Below are 18,360 nucleotides of genomic sequence, written 5' to 3'. Positions count from 1 at the left end.
TCCTGAGCATCTAGGTCTGTGACAAATCTGTGGCTTTAAGCAGAGTTGACTTTGCTCTTTAGTGAGCAGCTGGGAGATGTCTAGAGGCATTCTGGGTTGTTGAAGGTTAGGTGGCAGTCAGGAGGTTGGTCATCTAACTGGTGGAGACCCTTGGAGGCAATGCTCAGCATCACCTTCACAACAGAATAATCTGGCTCTAAAGGTCTATTGTACAAATGTGAGACACCCCCCCCCCCAACCCCATACAGAGGCTTCAACTCTCAGGTGCCACCTGACATACAGGTTCAGCAGCTGCCCCCTTCCACTCCAGGGTCACTGCAGCCTCTGACTGCACCTTGCTTGTTCTTTCTCCCACATTACTTTTACTCTTTCTTCTCTACTATCTCCGTTTACCAGTAAAGTGGGACCACGTTGATGTCCTAAGTGTGCTTTAAAATAGAGCTATGGGGACACAGTCTTAGCTCATTAGTGGGAACACACCATCCAGGTAACATGTGGCTGCTGTTATAATAAAGTCACTTATCAAACAATTGCCCCCACACCAGCTAGAGCTATCCTCGAACCATTAAACCCTACTTATTCATCATCAGAATGATAGATTACCAACTCGCTTTCTCTATCTCTCCCTCCCTCTCTCTCTTTCTCTCTAAATTATATATATATAATTTAAAGGTTTTCAATGGAGAATTTAAATTCATGTTTTCTAAAGCTGATGGGCTACACTTGAACATGAATATATGGCATATATACTAGGTAGGTTTACACACATGCAACAGACTTTCAAGATTTCTTCTCCTGACTCCTTATTGTTTGGAAGAGGGCTACATTTCAAGAAAGCAACCAAGGGATAAGTAGGGCGTGATAAAATAGCTGTGTAATGTGTATAGCTATAGGTGAGACTTATGCTCTTATTACTGCTTAAGGGGCCTGGGGAAGTCGCCTGAGCTGTACTGTGACCTAAGGCCCACTTAAAACAACATCTTCAGGCAGCTGTTCTGTGCTGTTTCTACAGTCCCACGCCTCCCCCACAGTCATGGAGAGCCTGCCTGAACATACTGGTGTACAAGGATGCATCATCATCTTCATCCTCCTCCTCTTCCTCCTCTTCCCGGGCATACAGGCAGGACGAGTCTTCATAGTCGGGTTCATGAGGCACATTTTCCTTATTGTCGTCGCATTCAATCACAACAGTTGGCACTTGTCTTATTTCTGGAAGGCCCATGGGTCCTGCTTTTGTGATGCTGTCGCTTGAGTGCAAACCAGAGCTATGGTAAGAAGTGGAACAGGGGACTCGTTGCTCGGAGCTGCATAAACAGAAAAGGAAGAGGAAGCCCAACTTAGTTACCCCTATCTCTGAGGCAAAGGTCACCTATGCCATGTGGTAGATTGCTTATCTAACAGCTTGTCCTTTTAGGGCAGTACTTCCCTGGCGGAGGGGGTAGCCTGGAATAAAACATAAGGACCCCGGTTGGATGGTGGCAAACAATATGTAGCCACTAGATGGCGCTCTTTGAACCAGTGAAGGGTATGGGGCGGGTGTGGGAGTGGAACTCCTGCAACCCACCTACCTTTAACTGGGGTAAAGGATTAACTTGACCGCAGATAGAGGTTAGTAAGTGAGGTTCTAGTTTTCAAAAGCTACGCAGAGCAGCGGCACAAACAGAGAGTGAGGATAGTTTGACATGATCTGGATGGAGATACAGAGGAAGAGGAGAGCTGGGATACATGGAAGGCTGAGCCCTGGGCTTGGACATCAAGGTGGACGTGGCTGTGGACCACCTACAGGAAGTACTCTTCCAAGGATGGTGTGGAGGCTGAGCAGGCAGTAACCACAGCCTAACTCCTCCCCTGCCCAACCCTTTATTGGTCAGTTTGGAAAGCATGATGCCCTTGAAACCAATGCTGATATATTTTCAGTGAGAAAGACACCTAAAGCATCCACTATTAGACAACCGGAAAATATAAGCCATTATGGTTTCCTAATAAGGCCTATGCGAAGATCTCATAGCAACGGAGAGTCCTTTTGTATGAAGTCTTAAGACACCACAAGAACAAGACACATAGGATCAGCTGACCAGAACTCAGATGGGCTCTCTGAGATCAGGGAGCCTGCACGGGTCTGACCTAGGTCCTCTGCAAATATGTTCTGGTTGTGTAAATTAGTGTTCTCGTAGGATTCCTAACAGTGAGAGCAGGGGCCGTCTCTGACTCTTCCTGCCTTTGGGACCTTTTTCCTCTTACCGGGTTGCCCCATGCAGCTTTGATGGGAGAATATGTGCCTGGTCTTATTGTAGCTTGTGATGACATATTTAGTTGATATCCTGTTCTTTTCTGAGGGGAGGTGAAGGGGGGAGGGATGGGGGAGAGGGGAAATTAGGGGGAGGAACTGGGGAAGAGGAGAGAGAGGGGAAACTCCTAGTTGGGATGTAATATATGAGAAGAATAAATACAAAGGAAAACCAAAAACTAAATGTGTTATATATTAAATATAATATTAAAAATAATAATGGGAATATGAATCCAGAAACAAGTCATTGTTTCCTTCTTTCTTTCCTCCCTTTCTTCCTCTTCCTCTTCCCTCCCTTCCTCCTCCCCTCTGTTCTCTTTTTTTAGTGCTGGGGACTGAACCCAAGGTCTCACATATGTTAGTCAAGTGCTCCACCACTGACATACAACCCCAGATTGGATAACATTTTCATTTCTTTTCAGAATCATCAAAAAATAGAGTTTATATCCTTATTTAAAGACTTCTGAACATAGAAAACTCAATGTATTTTTACATCAAAAAGTATTTGACATTCATAAACAAGTGGATTGTGAAGGTATATTATATATCAGAGCTTTGAACTAAACCATTTTATCCTAAAGGAATCTTACTGTGCTGTATGAAAACACGTTTCCCTGGAACCTTTTGATTATGTTCTAAGTTATTGCTGTGTCTAATTTCAATTCAATTAACTTTCTTCCTTTCACTGTTTCCAAAGGGGTTGCTTTTCTCTGTATTTTCCACATAACTCTTCAATGACACAAATGGGAAATCCAGTTAACATCATATGTTATTCAAGGCAATGAACTAAATCAACTTAAAAACAACAGTTACCTAATAGGACAGAATCATGTATTTACAACAATGCAGCGTTTTATTAGAGTTTAGTGGTTGGAGATGGCCCATTTCCCATCTAATTGCACAGACACAGCAATGGGAGCCATGGGTAGGTAGAACACATGATGGGTGGTCTCTAGGGTGACAAGTACAATGTTTAATCATTAATTGGACTGAGTGGGCATCTTACTGATTTGCCCTTCAAAGCTACCCTTCCTATGGAGCAAAGGTAGCTACTACATTCTAGCTGTGCCTGGATATCTTTCTTGGGTATCATGGAAAGTAGGTGTGTATGGAAGAGACACAAATGTGATTTCATGGTTTGTGTTTTGTCCCAGCCTTGCCTTCATCCCTCTCTATCTTAGTAATTAGCATGCTCCCTGAAAGGCACAGAGCTTAGAATAGACACCTGGGAGTTGGGGAAGGGGAGGAGATAGCCGATATTCTTGTTTGGTGTGAAGAAATGGTGGAAGCTAGAAAATAAGAAAGCCTATGTCAGGAAGCTCCAAAGTGGGTCCAAAGAAAAGAGAGGGGATGAAGGAAATACGAAACCCAACCTTATAGGTAGCATGGTGGTTCGAACGAAGATGGACCTCATAGGTTGTAAATTTGAATACTTGGTCCCTAGTTGATAGAGTTGCTCAGAAGGAGTAGGACTGTGGTCTTGTTGGAGAAAGTATGTCCCTGGAGGTGGGCTTTGAAGCTTCAAAAACCCACACCATTTCCAATTAGTTCTCTCTCTCTCTCTCTCTCTCTCTCTCTCTCTGTCTCTCTCTCTGTCTCTCTCTCTCTTTCCGCGCCTCCAACAGGGTTATGTGTAGATAACAACATAAGCTCTCAGCTCTTGTTCCAGTGCCTCCTTGCCCACTGCCATGCCTTCTGCCATGATGGGTCATAGACTGTAACCCTCTGGAACTGTAAGTCCCAATTATAAGTTGCCTTGGTCATGGTGTCTCTTGACAGCAATAGAAAAGTCACTAAGACAGATGGTCTATGATTGAAAAAAAAAGTGTATGTGATTTTTCTCCTTGAAGATAGTAATATGAGATCGGGAATAGAACAGGATTTCACAGGAGGTGACCCCTAGCTACACTGACAGATATAAAGCACCTGTCACCTCCAGCATTGAAAAATAGGGACCCTCATTATAGGTGGCTAACAACTGCCTGGTAGGAACTTTGCAAACACAGCTGCAGACTGACACTGATGGGTCATCTTTCTGAAGTGTCAATCTACCATGTGCCAGAATTCCTGTTTGTATAAGCAGGAAAATGGTATCTTCCAGGAATGTATGTGAATCCATCAAAATGTCTGAACCGATTTTCCTAATCAATATTGAAGCTGGGGGTGGTGCAACTTGGGTCTTAGCTTGTGGGAAGCGGAGGCACTGAGGACTGTCCTGAGCATGGTAGACTAGCTAGTATCGCCTCTGGCTGCTATCTATTAGCCCTTTTAGATTCTAAAGAGGATAAGAAAGGAAATGTGCTCCGAAAGAGAATATGCACTTGTATTACTGTGCTTACTTTAGTAGGAATTCTGCCCTGTTCCAGCACTTGATTGTTTATTCTTTGATTTTCTTGGTAACCAAGGGTGGTGGCACATGTCTATAAACCCAGCATTCAGGAGGGTGAAGCTTGCACAGGAGACTATCTCAACACACACATATAAACATACACACATACATGTATACATACACACACACACTCATACATCCATACACACAAACACACGCACACACCCTGCACCTTCTCCTCCAGTAACACTCCACTAATGGATATGTCACAATGACTAGCGTTTGATAACCTGCTGGTGTTTCTGTGTATCGCTGGTCAGCAATCACCAGCACCATGTATAACAAGCACCAGCCTCTCCCTCTGACTTTGCAGCAGCCTACAAGGTCAGAAAGCACCTCTGCCCATTTAACCGAGGAGGAATCGAAGACCAGGAGGTCCAGCTAGTGATTGGCCCATAGTCTTCCTGGATCCATATCCTGGCTTCTAGTACCATCCCTGTTGGTCACTCAGTCAAGCACATCCTAGGACATTGACAGATACTAAAATCAGGTACGAATACCATGACTGATTTCACCATCAGAGATGGAGAGGGCCGGGAAGAGGTTGGCTATGGGTCAGCCTGTGTAATGTATAAGCTGGTACTCATCACATACCAAATCTCGGACAGTTTCAGAAATATGGGTCATTGGTCCCTGGGACAGAGAACAGGCTGGAAAATGAATACATTTACACCATTACAACTTCTGGAGAAAGGAACTCCAAATACACCCCTTTACTCAAGAAGACTGAGTACCCTAGCCTATTTAAGGAACAGCCATGACTTCCTGCTGACTAAAGTCCAAGAGAAAAACAAATATTCTAATGGTGTGCTTCTTATCTTAGCATCCAGCTAATCCTGGGCCACTGGACAATGTGCGCTGCTTTCTTAAAACGAAGCTGATGAACTGTTTTCTTGGGTTTCAGTGGTTATTTCTGACATTTTCAGCCCCAGGCTCTGTAATTTGTAGCATAATTTCTCACACATTTTTGATCTCTTGAGAGGAAAAGGGCCGATTGCTCTCTCTCTCCTCTGAAAACTCTCTTCGGAACACACAGGGATGAAATTACAGCTCATTCCTGCTGGAACCTAATTTCATTTTCCATGTCATATTTGTGGGTAATAAATTTTCTCATCCTTTGGGGGAGATAAATGTCTTCTTGGCCCATTTTAGCCACAGATTTGTGCGGGAAAGCAATATCCCTTTATTACATGTTTTTCGTTAGGAATGATGTTACAGTTATCCTCAAAAACTTTTAGGGAGATGAAGGCTTTAAAGTAGTGATTTTTTTTTTTTTGGTGTGTGTGCACATGTCTTTGTGCAGGTACATGGGTGTGCATGCAGGTGTGTAGTAGAGGCTACAATCTTAGCCGCTGTTCCTCAGGAGTTGTCCAGTCTGCTTTCTGTTTTGAGGCAGAGGTTCTCAGTGGCCTGTGGCTCACCAAATAGGCTAGAATGACTTCCTAGGAAGCCCCAGGGACTTGCCTGACTCATTCCCTGCTGTGGAATTATAAGCATGGAATATGCCTTATTGTTTGTCACCTGAATTCAGGTCCCCATGCCTGCTAAGCAAGGACTAAATTGACCAAGCTATCTTCCCAGCCTATCACAGGGACTTTTAATTTCATAATTTGCCCTCAGTTCTTTTTGTGGGCTGTGGAGCTGTTCACTAGCTAGTAATTCCCTACTCATGGATGGTGGGTGACAGGGCTTTCTCCACACGAGCTTATTGACATTTGATGGAGACAAAGCGATATCTGGATGCTCTCTCGAAAGGGGACCTTCTGACAAATGATGGCAACCGCTTGCTGATATGGCCACATTAATTTCTTTGTGAATTTTTAAAAAATAGGCTTTGTGTCTTTGTCTTAGATCTTTCCAGTATATAATATGAACAGCCAGTCTCTTAATTTTCAGAGACTAGAGAGTGACCATTTGAAATGGTAGGAGAATGAATATCAGTATGTTACTCTCTTGTTTTGTTATTTTGCAAATGTATTTGTTAGGGTACATGTCTATGTTCATATATGTGTGCACATGGGTGCATATGTATACATGTGTGGAGGGCAGAGGTTGATATTAGGTGTCTTCATTTCTCTTTATTTTTAGAGACAAGGTCTCTTACTGAGCCCAGAGTGCATGTTAGGACTGTCCAGTGAGTTCCAAGGGGCTTCCTGTCTCCTATCTGGCCCCAGTGCTGGAGTTACAGACATGCACTGTTGCATCTAGCTTTTACATGATGGGTGCTGGGGCTCTGAACTCAGATCCTCACACTTGACTGGCAAGCACTTCAGCAACTGAACCATCTCACCAGTCCCTTTAATTTTGTTTTTCTGACAGGGTTTCACTCTATAGCACTGGGTGGCCTTGAACTTGGAATCCTCTTGCATGAGCCTTCCTGGTACCAGGATTACAGGGTTGCTTCCCCCTGTATTCTTTATCTGTATCCTACTTGATTGACAGCTGAGACAAAGAAGAGAGAAGATAGTGTTTACTTCCCTATTGAGATGGGAGGACACAATAAAGAGCGTTCTGCACAGGGGCCTTTCATCAAAATAGGACCATTTTATACTTGAGCTTTCCAAATGCCTCTGTATCTAGGATTTAGTTTATGAACATCAGGCCTCCCATTTTGGGCAAACTCTCTTGTGCATTGACTTTCACAAACAAAGGTTCTCAGGCTGTTCTAGCTTCTAGGGAGACTCCAAGGGCAAATCAAATCATTGTCCTTGTGAGTTTAATTGTTATTGAGAAAAAAGATGACGAGCCAATAGATAATTAACATGTAAAGTAGGGTTGGGGCACTGGGGGAAAATAGAGCAGGATAGTGGGAAGAGAATGATGGTGGCAACGTTTTGTCACCAAGGCTAGAGCATGCAGTTGGTAATCTCTCTTCCATCTTTAGCCTCCTCTCTCTGCACACCTCCCCACCCACAACCATGTGCTATACTAGTCCAAATTATCCAAAGACTGTTGTATCACCCAAGTCTAGAATCCAAAGCCACCTGTATGTTTCCTAATAAACTCTCATTCTGGTTCTCTTCCCAGCAAAACGCATTGCAGAAGAGTAGGTGGGTTGCAGGAACATCTGCCCTTCTTGCTTTCCATTACAGAAGCACACTGTTGTGAATTTGTTGTGTAAATTGTATCTCAGACCCAGCCTGGTTGTAGGAGGGAAAATTCAGACTGGCTGTTAGGGGAAATAATGAGTTTCATTGGCTTTCAGAGAGAAGGTAGACACATGGCTAGTGGAAAAACTCAAGGCCTGGGATGAGAGGACCCAGGTTCATATCCTAACTGTGATCACAGTAATCATACCCTTATTAACACTGCAGGTTTTGAAAATATTTATTTATTTGTGTGTATGTGGGCACATGCCTCTGTACCAATGGGGAGGTCAGAGGACAGCTTTCAGGAGTTGGTTCTCTCCATCTACTGTGTGGGTTCCAGGGATTGAACTCAGGTCATCAGGTTTGGCAGCAAGTACCTTTACCTCCTGAGTCAGCTCACTGGCCTGGTCTGCATGCTTGAGGGAAGATGGATCCAGCTTTCAAACTGCTGGCATGTTTTCATGGGACACATGGAGGACCTATGTTAGCTGGGATGGTGTGTTGAAAGATGTTCCTTAGCAGACTTAAGAAGCAGTGTGAAACCGTTCTGTGTGCTTATGTCTGTTGGCGTATCTGGAGCTCCTCAGAAGACAGGCGTAGAAATCTACTTTTTCCCTGGGAGGCAAGGCCTGTGGTGTCTGATTAAATAGTGCATGGGATTTAGAAACCTGATTGTGAGATTCAGGCCCTACAGCCCTATTGCCCCAATCAATGATGCTTGATTCCCTCCAGTTCTATGACCTTGGACAAACACTTTGGGTTTTCTACTCTGACAATGGGAAAAAAAATCACCCTGTTATCTATCCCTTACTATTATTCTGCAGCACAGCCATGTTCATTTAAATGTGTTAAAGTTTATCACTGTATTAGTTAGGGTTTTACTGCGGTGAACAGACACCATGACCAAGGCAACTCTTATAAGGACAACATTTAATTGGGGCTGGCTTACAGGTTCAGAGGTTCAGTTCATCATCCTCAAGGTAGGAGCATGGCAGCATCCAGGCAGGCATGGTGCAGGAGGAGCTGAGAGTTCTACATCTTCATCTTAAGACTGCTAGCAGAATACTGGCTTCTAGGCAGCTAGGGTGAGGGTCTTAAGCCCACACCCACAGTGACACGCCCATTCCAATAAGGCCACACCTCCAAATAGTGCCAAAACCTGGGCCAAGCATATTCAAACCATGACAACCATTATCTTCAATAGTCCAGTGAGTGGGACTTCACAAAAGCCCCACTTAGGAGGCTAAGATGGGATGCTTTATGCTTCTCTATGGTTTTAACAGTTACTCTGCCAATGGGAAGAGGGCCAGTGACCACAAACTATGATCCAGAAATTACTAAGAGCTAAATGTCAAAGAGTTCTGATGTGACTGGTTTAAGACAGATCGAATGACCTCACAGGTTTGTCCTTAGAGAGATTAGGAGGAACTGGGGTGACCCTCTGGGTGACTAGTGATGTTCAGTAAACCATTGATCATGGCAACATAATGAGAAAGGCTCAAGAGCTAGGATGGAGCCCATAGATCCATTATTTTGGATAATGGCTCCAGAATTAGAGGACTGTAAATAGCTCACTACATAGAACCTGTATTAGCATGCATTTAACTTCCAGAATGCCAGTCTGAGACACTACAAATAAGGACTCTACACAGTAGGATCTGGGTGAGTTCTTGTCACACATGGGCCACTAAAAATTCCTGAGCATCATACTGAAGTTGCTTTTGAAGAGACTCACAGAGTACCACCCAGAGCAAGCCGTTGTAGATGCTCCAGCATTCCCAACCCAGAGCCATCTTGTTATTCAGAGGTAGTTTTAGTTTCACAGCTGGAAGAGATAGTGCTGTGTTCCTGGGTGTTGACTTATTTCAATTTTCTGCCAACTGGCTGGCTTGTCTGCTATGCAGAAAGGTGAGGTCTTGCTCATGATGAGATCACCTTGCATTGAGACCCCTTGCAATAGCAGCTAAAGCTGAAAGACACTATGTATAGGGAACACTTCAGGATAAGTCTATACCTTGACATAAAAGAACTAACCTAAAATAGGAGGTTGGTAAATCTAGCTTCTAAGAAGCAAGGGCAAACATTGAGCTAGAAGTGCAAGGGATTTTGAGGTTCTCTTGTATGGTAAGGGAATATTTTCCCCCAGAAACACATGCAATGACACATGCCCTTCACTGTGCTACAAACAAAATACAACTTCAAATCGATGCCAATTTATCAGTGAGTCACACTGAGAGTTTCATTTTGCTAGGGTAATGAGTCGTGTCTGCTCTTTACCGAGGGACATTCTGATTTGATGGCGAAACATTACAAATGTAAGTTAATGCAGTCAATATGCCATGGTGGCAAGGCTGAGAGAAACTGTGGAACCACCAAGTTCAGGACCAAGTGACATTCTTTAGAATTCCCTGTGACCTTGAGACAATGTAAAGGAAAGTAACTAATATCATGAAATGGATCTGCCCTAGGGTTATAAGTTGAACTGGGTTCTTTGAAAGCTTCAAAAATAATCACAAGATCATAGGATTTTAGAGACTGAAGGGATTTTTCTTTTCAGGAAGGTAGGCTACAGGTTTCAATTTCAAGTGTCCAATTTAAACATCATGATCTTTTTTTTTTTTGTTATTCTCAATAAGTAACAATTTCATCCCTAGCTAACATGTAAAACCAAAAACAGATTGCATAAACAAATGATATGTTATATGCCTATACTTATTAATATTTCAAACAAAATATCATGTCTTTCGAGACAAGTTTTTAAGTAGTTAAGGCTATCCTGGAACTTGCTATGAAGCTGAGGACAACCTTGAACTAACATTTTTTGGTTCTACTTCTGAGGGCTGTGATGACAACTGTTCTCAGTTTTCACGGAGTGCTGGGGATTGAACCCAGATCTTTGTTCATGCAGGTAACCACTCTACCCATAGAGCTAGATCCATAGCTCCTGTTTGATTCCTGTGTGTCTGTCACAATGATGGGCATTCAGTGCTCAGTAGGTGCTGCCAGATGATTGTAGGGCCTTAGCTGAGCAAGAGCTATTCTATTTCTAATAACTTCTACGTCATAGTTAATAACCTACTTTAACATACACAGGGCCGAGTTACAGACCCTTTATCACATGACTTATATGTTTTTTCTCTGTGTAGGATTTTTGTTGACAGCAGGATATTTTGTCCTCCCTTCCTCTTTGAGGTTTCACTGTGTGGTCCAGGTTGGATTCAAACTTGCAATCTTCTTACTCTGCCTCCTGAGTTTGGAGCTTATAGGGATGCACCATCTCTGCTGTCCAAGCTTTTTTATGGGCCTCTAAGTGTCCTCACCAATGGGTTGGAGGCTCCTATGTGTGATTACAATCTTCTACCATCTCTCCTTTACTCCCATTTTCTTTTTTTTTTTTAATTTTGACATTTTTTTATTAAATTAATTTATTTTTTTACACTCCATGTTCCATTTCCCTTCTCCCCCAGATCCACCCTCTGACTGCTCCACATCCTACACCTCTTCCCCACATCCCTGTCTCCACGTGGAAGCTCCCATCCCCCACGCCACCTGACCTCTAAACTCCCTGGGGCCTCCAGTCTCTTGAGGGTTAGGTGCATCATCTCTGAATGAACACAGACCCGGAAGTCCTCTACTGTATGTGTGTTGGGGGCCTCACATCAGCTGGTGTATGCTGTCTGTTTGGTGGTCCAGATTAATTGAGACTGTTGGTCCTCCTACAGGATCACCCTTCTCCTCAGCTTCTGCCAGCCTTCCCTAAATCAACAGGGGTCAGCTGCTTCTGTCCATTGGTTGGGAGCAAATGTCTGCATGTCTGACTCTTTTAGCTGCTTGTTGGGTCTTTTGGAAGGCAGTCATGATAGGTTGCTTTTTGTGAGTGCTCCATAGCCTCTCCTTTACTTCCATTTTCTATGATCATCCATCTACAAACTTGGAGTATAACTGTCAACTTAGCCCCATTTCATATGAAAAGCCTCATTAACCCATTTGGAGAGAGAGTTCTGCTCCTTCCTCTGAAATGACTAGGATATTCTCTCATTCCCTGTTGTCTTAGAATTTCCATTGCTGTGAGGAGATACCATGACCAAGGCAACTCTTCTAAAGACAACATTTCATTGGGGCTGACTTACAGGTTCAGTCCATTATTGTCATGGTGGGAAGCATGTCAGCATTCAGGTGGGTATGGTGCTGGTGGAGCTGAGAGTTCTACCTCTTGATCTGAAGGCTGCTAGAAGAAGACTGCTGTGCTCCAGGCAGCCAGGATGAGGGTCTCAAAGCCCACCCCCATAGCAGCACACTTCCTCCAACAAGGCCACACTTCCTCCAACAAGGCCATTCCTCCCAATAGTGCCACTCCTTGAGTCAAACATATTCAAACCACCACACTGGTCATCTGGCTACACTTTTAGCTGTCAGAGAATATGACCCTGAGGTGCCCTCCCCCTTAAAGAACTGATTGTTCTGTTAGAAGGGCTCCTCCCACCCTGTTTCCTTTACAGGTGAGCAACTTCAGTTTGACCTCCCAGGGTCTCTATTAAAAGGAGACTTCTCTTTGTTGTCCTCACTGTTCTCTCCTCAGCTCCAGACACAAAACCTGCTCCATAACAGCTAGTCAGCAAAGAACTGCTGATGGATCTTCCCATGGCTCAGACTATGATGAGAATGTGTTCCCCCAAAGCCATGCACTAGAAACCTCACCCCCAGTCCAGCTTGTTGAGATGTGGTTAGGTCATGAAGACCCTGCTTTCATGAGTAGATTACCCTTATCAAGGTGGCAGGGTCCTTATCATGAGAATATATTCATTATAAAAGCAGATATGACCCCATTTCTCATGCTTGACCGCTCTTACCCCCTGCTTTTCCACCTTAAGAAGACACAGAAGCGAGGACCTTGCACCAATATCTTGGGCTTTCAGCTTCTGGAGCTAGGAGAAAATATGTCTGTGTTGTTTGGATCACCTCATCTGTGGTACTCTAAAGGCAAATGTGTATATAAACTACTAAGCAAACCACATTGTCTCTTTGAGTACTGCGGTGGGAATGGGGGAAAGGGCAGGTGCTGGGGTAGGAGAGGACTGCAGCAGCACAGGTAAAGACAATAGGCAGAGGAGAGTGTGATATCAGGAGCCAGGGGACAGAGCCACTGATGCAGGCATGTCTACAGTGCAGAATGGATAGGATTTGCTGACAGACAGATGCGGGGCTTCCTGTGGATGACCCTAGGTTCCTATGTGAGCAACTTCAGGTAAGAACCTGCCTTTAATTAAGGAAGAAACGACTTCTTTAAAAGCATAGTTCCCTCTAGGATCTTTCTAGAATCCCTTTATATCCCACTTCATTTTGCCCACAGGAAATGAGAGCACTGAGCTCACAGAATGGGTTGACCCCAGAAAGTGAGTGGCTGGGATCAAAAAGTCCAAGTGCTAGGATGGATGCCAATTAGATTTCGGATCTTACTGTAAAGATTTAAAATAAGAAATCCAGCCTAATATTTAAAGTGTTAAAGCATCACTTTTCAAGAATCACCTATGGAGAGAAATAAAGAAGCACACACACACACACACACACACACACACACACACACACACACACACACACAGCCTCCAATATGATCAGATCAAATCCATTTACAATGTGTCTTTTAGAGGCACTGAAGAAAAAATTTATGTGCTATTTAATCTTGCTTAATGCTCACGCCATTTATCGGACATTGATGGTATGTTGTGTTATAAACTGACTGGTCAGGACTGATTTCATTTGATCTTCACAAAGAGCCTTAATGAGGCTACTCTGTTAGTGTTATCCTTGTTTTATGGATGAGAAATGAAAGCCCATTGAGGCTATGTGACACACTTTGGGTCACACTGCTAATAAGTGATGTGTCTGAGATTCAAGTCCTGATTCTGGAACGCACTCACTTGGCCATGAAGTGGGATAAATATGAGCCCCCTTTGTGTCTGTGGGTAAATACAGACCTTGAACATTTCCTGTTCCTGTGCTCTATGCCCCTCCCCCAAACCCACGCTGTAAACAAACTACATGGTAGGGTCAGATAGGTAAAAATCTGAAAAGATTTTAAGATCATCTCAGAGGAACATGTTTAAGATGTCAGGAGGTCTAATGAAGAAGCCCTTAGGCAGAGAATGCCATAGCTATCTTGAAAGATTTGAGAGTGTTTCCTAGGAAAGGGAGACCAGCATTCGAAGCCAAGGAAGTCTGACTTACAACAGGGAAAGCTTTATAAATTCCTCGAACCATTTCCAGAACGAGAAGAATGTCTCAGAACTCATCGAGGTTCCCCAAGCAGAGATTAGAGTACAAACAGGAACTCACTAGGGACAGGGTTAGTCACCTACATAGTCTCCCTTTCATAGCAAGACAAGATGATACAAAAATATGTATCAAAATCCAGGGCTGTCTAATTTTCCATCTGATTCCACACTGCTACATCTTCAGGATTAGATTAATACAATTCTGGGATGATGCTCTACAGGTGACTTCCCAGTAGGTCTCAGGGGACAACGATGATACTAACGTGGGATGGCTCGTGGCTCTTCACAAGCATAATACTGTCACATTCAGTAATATGTCATCTCCTTGCAGTGCCCTTTGCAGTCCCTGGAAACTGTCAGGTGGATAAGGAAATTATGTCTTTTTCTGCGAGACTTGGACAGTGAAGGCTGATACCATGTAGGTGAGGACCATTGCCCCAGATAACAGTTCTCCTGTGACAGGACAAAATGGCTCATGACCTTGATCTGTTCTCAGATCCTTTGCCAGTGCCCAGGGGACAATGTGGATACTTAGAAAAATCTCTCCAATTCATATTTATTCAGAAAGAAGATTGTCTCTCTTAGGATGAGTGGTTTTGTCAAAGTAACGCATGTGTAGACTCTCTTTGCCCTCATGCTGTGTGAAGGGGGTCTATGTCTTGGCCTGGGTGACAGTTGAGGTGGCACAAGGTGGGAACAGTGTCCAGAGTACTACAGGGATGCAGACAGTCTTACTTCGGCTGCCAACACCATGCTGTATCCTCTCTCCCAACACCTCTGTCCTGGTCTGCTTTGTATTGGATTCATTTTACTGAAGAGCCCAATCCAGTGAAGGACTTAGAGCGCTATGCCATTGCTCTAAACTCAACTGAAATATGCCATAGACCCCTGCTGGTACAGTGAAATGGTATATTTGAGGTGAAAACATGTTTAATAATAGCCTAACATGCTGCCTCTGGTATCTTTGTTTAGATAACTGAAATTCATCTGAGACATAACAATTTATACTCTGGATAGTGGTCATAGGAGCACAAAATCACGTGCTTGGCATCTGTCTTAAAGCATCTATGAGAGAGAGAAAGAGACAGACAGACAGACAGATAGTGAGTGAGTTAGGGGCTTGGGGGAGAAAGACCTAGGCTTGAAGGGTTGCTCCCCCAACATGCTATAGAGGGTAGTGATTTCAAAACATGCATGTAGAAATTAATTCTTTTAAAATCTACTCTTAACATGTATGAGTGTTTGCCTGCATGTATGTGCAGCACACGCAGGCCTGGTGCCACAGAGGCAAGAAGCGGGCACCAAATTCCCTGGAACCAGAGTTACAAACAGTTATGAGTGGCCATGTTGGTGCTGAGAACCAAACCCAGGTTCTCCTCAAGAGCATCCAGTACTTTTGTCTACTAAGCCACCACACCAGCCCCACCCTGAAGTAACAATTATTATATTTTTAAAATTTCTTTTAATTTTCAATTTGTCACAAATAGACACTTTCATAAAATGCAATATGTATTACTTTTTTTTAAAAAAAAATGAAGCCTTTTAACACTCAATAAATGAACAAGCAAGTAAGCAAGCAACCAAACAAAAGGATCCCATCTAATGGCTATGAAAGTATTGAAAGGTGTGTTCTCCATTCCTGCAGTGTGGGTGCCGATGGGTAATGAGCGGTTTGGGGGTATCCTTTGAGTAGGTGGCATCGGGGAACTCACTCAACCTACCTTACCTTCTTTACTTAGTTTTCTTAGGTGGTGTGAGCAAGAATACAACACTGATGGCCATGGCGATGGTGTGTTTGTATGGTATGTGTCAAGATGTCACTCAAAGTCTAAGTTATGGCCCTCCTTAACAATACTGGTAGTCGGAGCCAATGGCAGGCAAGGGGCCAAGTTAAGTTTTGTATTTTTCTTTGGCAACAATGGTGAATTAACAGAAAGCAACCCAACGGAACTGCCAGGGCAACAGCTTCCCTTGGAGGTAGCTGTTTCCCAACATACATCTCCTGGCTGGGAGGCAGCCATGTTAAGCTAGGGTTTGGTTCTCTATTGTAGCAGTTTACCAAGCCTTCCAGACCACAATTTTCCTGTCTGCATGCCTCAGTAGACAGCCACCACTGCCCTTGTTGATATACCCCCTTTACTTCAGATGGAAACACTTTCTCCCTGTCATTAGGGGGTTCAGTTAAACAGTGTGCTTTGGAGCCATCCTGAGAGATCCCAGAGAGACTGCTCAGGTGCAAGGTTGGGTGGCTGAGGTACTGTTAGAAACAGTGCTAGGGATGAATGATCTCCTTTAGTGAAGTCAGACTGCAGACCTGGGTCGGGGAGAGTATTCTTTGTAGGCCTTCCAGAAATGCATCCAGAGGCAGTGAAGGATGGGGTCATTCCAGTGGCTTCCAGATACCAGTGGCTCACGTGTATCACCTGACTCCAGTGCTTCCAGCATCCTGATCTGTTTGCCTCTGCCATTCCCTCCCCGCCTGTTTGCTCTCACCACTACCTGTGGCATTGGAGCTATTTCCAATGATCACTGAGTAGTCATGCCATTAAAAGTAAGCCATGTGATATGGAATATACAATTATCCCCTCCCCACCCCCCACATTGGGGCAGGGGAGAACATTATGAATCACCACACATGCACACAACTGGCAACGTTGTTTAGAGGAACAATATGGCCTAGTATGGATATACACATTACTTCTTTGTGTGTGTGTGTGTGTGTGCATGTGCGTGTGTGTATGCATGCATGTCTGCAGGAACGTGTGCTCATGTGTGAGGAGGCCAGGTGTGTCATTTCTCTGGTGTTTCCCACCTTGCTTTTTGAGACAGGTTGTTAGTTATCAAATAAGTTAGGCTAGCTGGCTAATGAGCCCCAGAAAACTATCTCTGTTTTTTTAAATTTTTATTAGTATTTTTTATTTTTTATGAGACTACAAGCATGTACTATCATGCCTGGCTTTTTTTATGTGGACTCGGGAGATTGAACTTGGGTCCTCGTGCTTGCAAAGTTGTTCCTTACCCACTCCTCAACTTTTTTTAAAAATTATTTATTTATTTTATGTATGTGAGCGCACCATAACTGTCTTCAGATATACCAGAAGAGGGCACCAGAGCCACCATGTGGTTGCTGGGAATTGAACTCAGGACCTCTGGAAGAACAGTCAGTGCTCTTAACCACTGAGCCACTTCACCAGTCCTTCTCCCCCCCCCCTTTTTTTAAAGTAAATGTGATTTCTCAGGTAGTTTGACAGTGGAAACATACTATTCCCATATATGTCCCTTAAAACTCAGGTTTGATATGACTTCACTCTCAAGCCTCCTTATGTTTCTCAGAGAGAAGGGAATGAGGCTTCACACTCTAAACCCCCCAGCCTGCCTTTCTCTCAAGCAATAGCCTTCCCACTGTTACCTTTCCAGCCTCTGCATGGTCATAGCAAGTGTCTTATTCAGCTCATCGATCATCCTGCAGCCCGAGGGGTGCATGGGCAAGGTGCCCGTGGAGGATGGGAGATGCTGGCCGTGGCTGCCATACTGCATCTGGTGCTGCATCTGGGATGGCAAGACGGTGTGGTGATGCTGGGCCACGGCCTGCTGGCTGCTCTTCTGGGCTGCGTAGGATGCCAGGGAGAGCTCTGGCCCCCCTACGGGCATACAGATCAAGACTTTCTTTGGAGGTAGCGGAGGCGACAGTTTCACTGGCAGACAAGGCAATTTCACAGGGGCGCCAGGATCTGCAGCAGAAGAAGGGTGAGAAGCACATGTTAGTTGAAGAACCTAGAACATCATGTGTGTACACCTTGGGACTGCAGCCATGGAGATAGCCCTCCTGGATACAGCGCCTCAACCTAAGGCCACAGCACAGTGTGGATGCCATTCAGTAAACATTTACTAACTGTTTCCTGACCAGAATATTCTGGAACATAGATGGCACGAGAGATGGGTCTCAGGGCCGACTAACCAAGGCTCCTCAGCAGCCCAGGTAGCATGGCATCAGGGAGGTATATGCCATGGGAACATGACCTGGCAAAGAAGCCTTTCACAGGACCCGCCACAATGACTACATATTTGCCATTGTTAAAGTAACACATTCTTTCAGCTGACAGGATCCAACTGGCCTACACTGACATGGGAGAGAATCCAGCACTATGGTCGAGTCCCTCCCCAGGAGTGACCATGCTGCCAGCCATAGTTCCTTACCTGTCACTGAGCAGTTGCTTTGTGTGACTCAGTGGTTGCAGAAAGTGACTTTGGGACACCAAGTAGGGGTGAGGTGTGAGCATTGTTGTTGAGCTGGTGTGTCCACTCCTCACTGATTACATTGCG

At 44.3% G+C, this 18,360-nt stretch overlaps 1 protein-coding gene across 7 annotated transcripts in view; it reads right to left on the bottom strand.

The window, feature by feature from the left end:
- The window catches only part of Phactr1 (phosphatase and actin regulator 1), a 469,538-nt gene that overhangs the window by 42,081 nt on the left and 409,097 nt on the right, over positions 1-18,360 (bottom strand). For all 7 annotated transcript variants that reach the window (XM_031358161.1, XM_031358165.1, XM_031358160.1 and 4 more), the window contains 2 exons: positions 17,447-17,768; positions 1,057-1,304 (listed from right to left, as the gene is read on the bottom strand). In XM_031358161.1, coding sequence (XP_031214021.1) covers positions 1,057-1,304; positions 17,447-17,768 — 570 coding nt within the window. The remainder of the gene's footprint in view (positions 1-1,056; positions 1,305-17,446; positions 17,769-18,360) is intronic.

Source organism: Mastomys coucha, unplaced genomic scaffold (assembly GCF_008632895.1).
Source record: "Mastomys coucha isolate ucsf_1 unplaced genomic scaffold, UCSF_Mcou_1 pScaffold7, whole genome shotgun sequence".
In the NCBI taxonomy this organism is placed as follows: domain Eukaryota; kingdom Metazoa; phylum Chordata; class Mammalia; order Rodentia; family Muridae; genus Mastomys; species Mastomys coucha.
The sequence above is the reverse complement of the archived record's forward strand: the minus strand, read 5'-3'. Positions and strand labels throughout refer to the sequence as shown.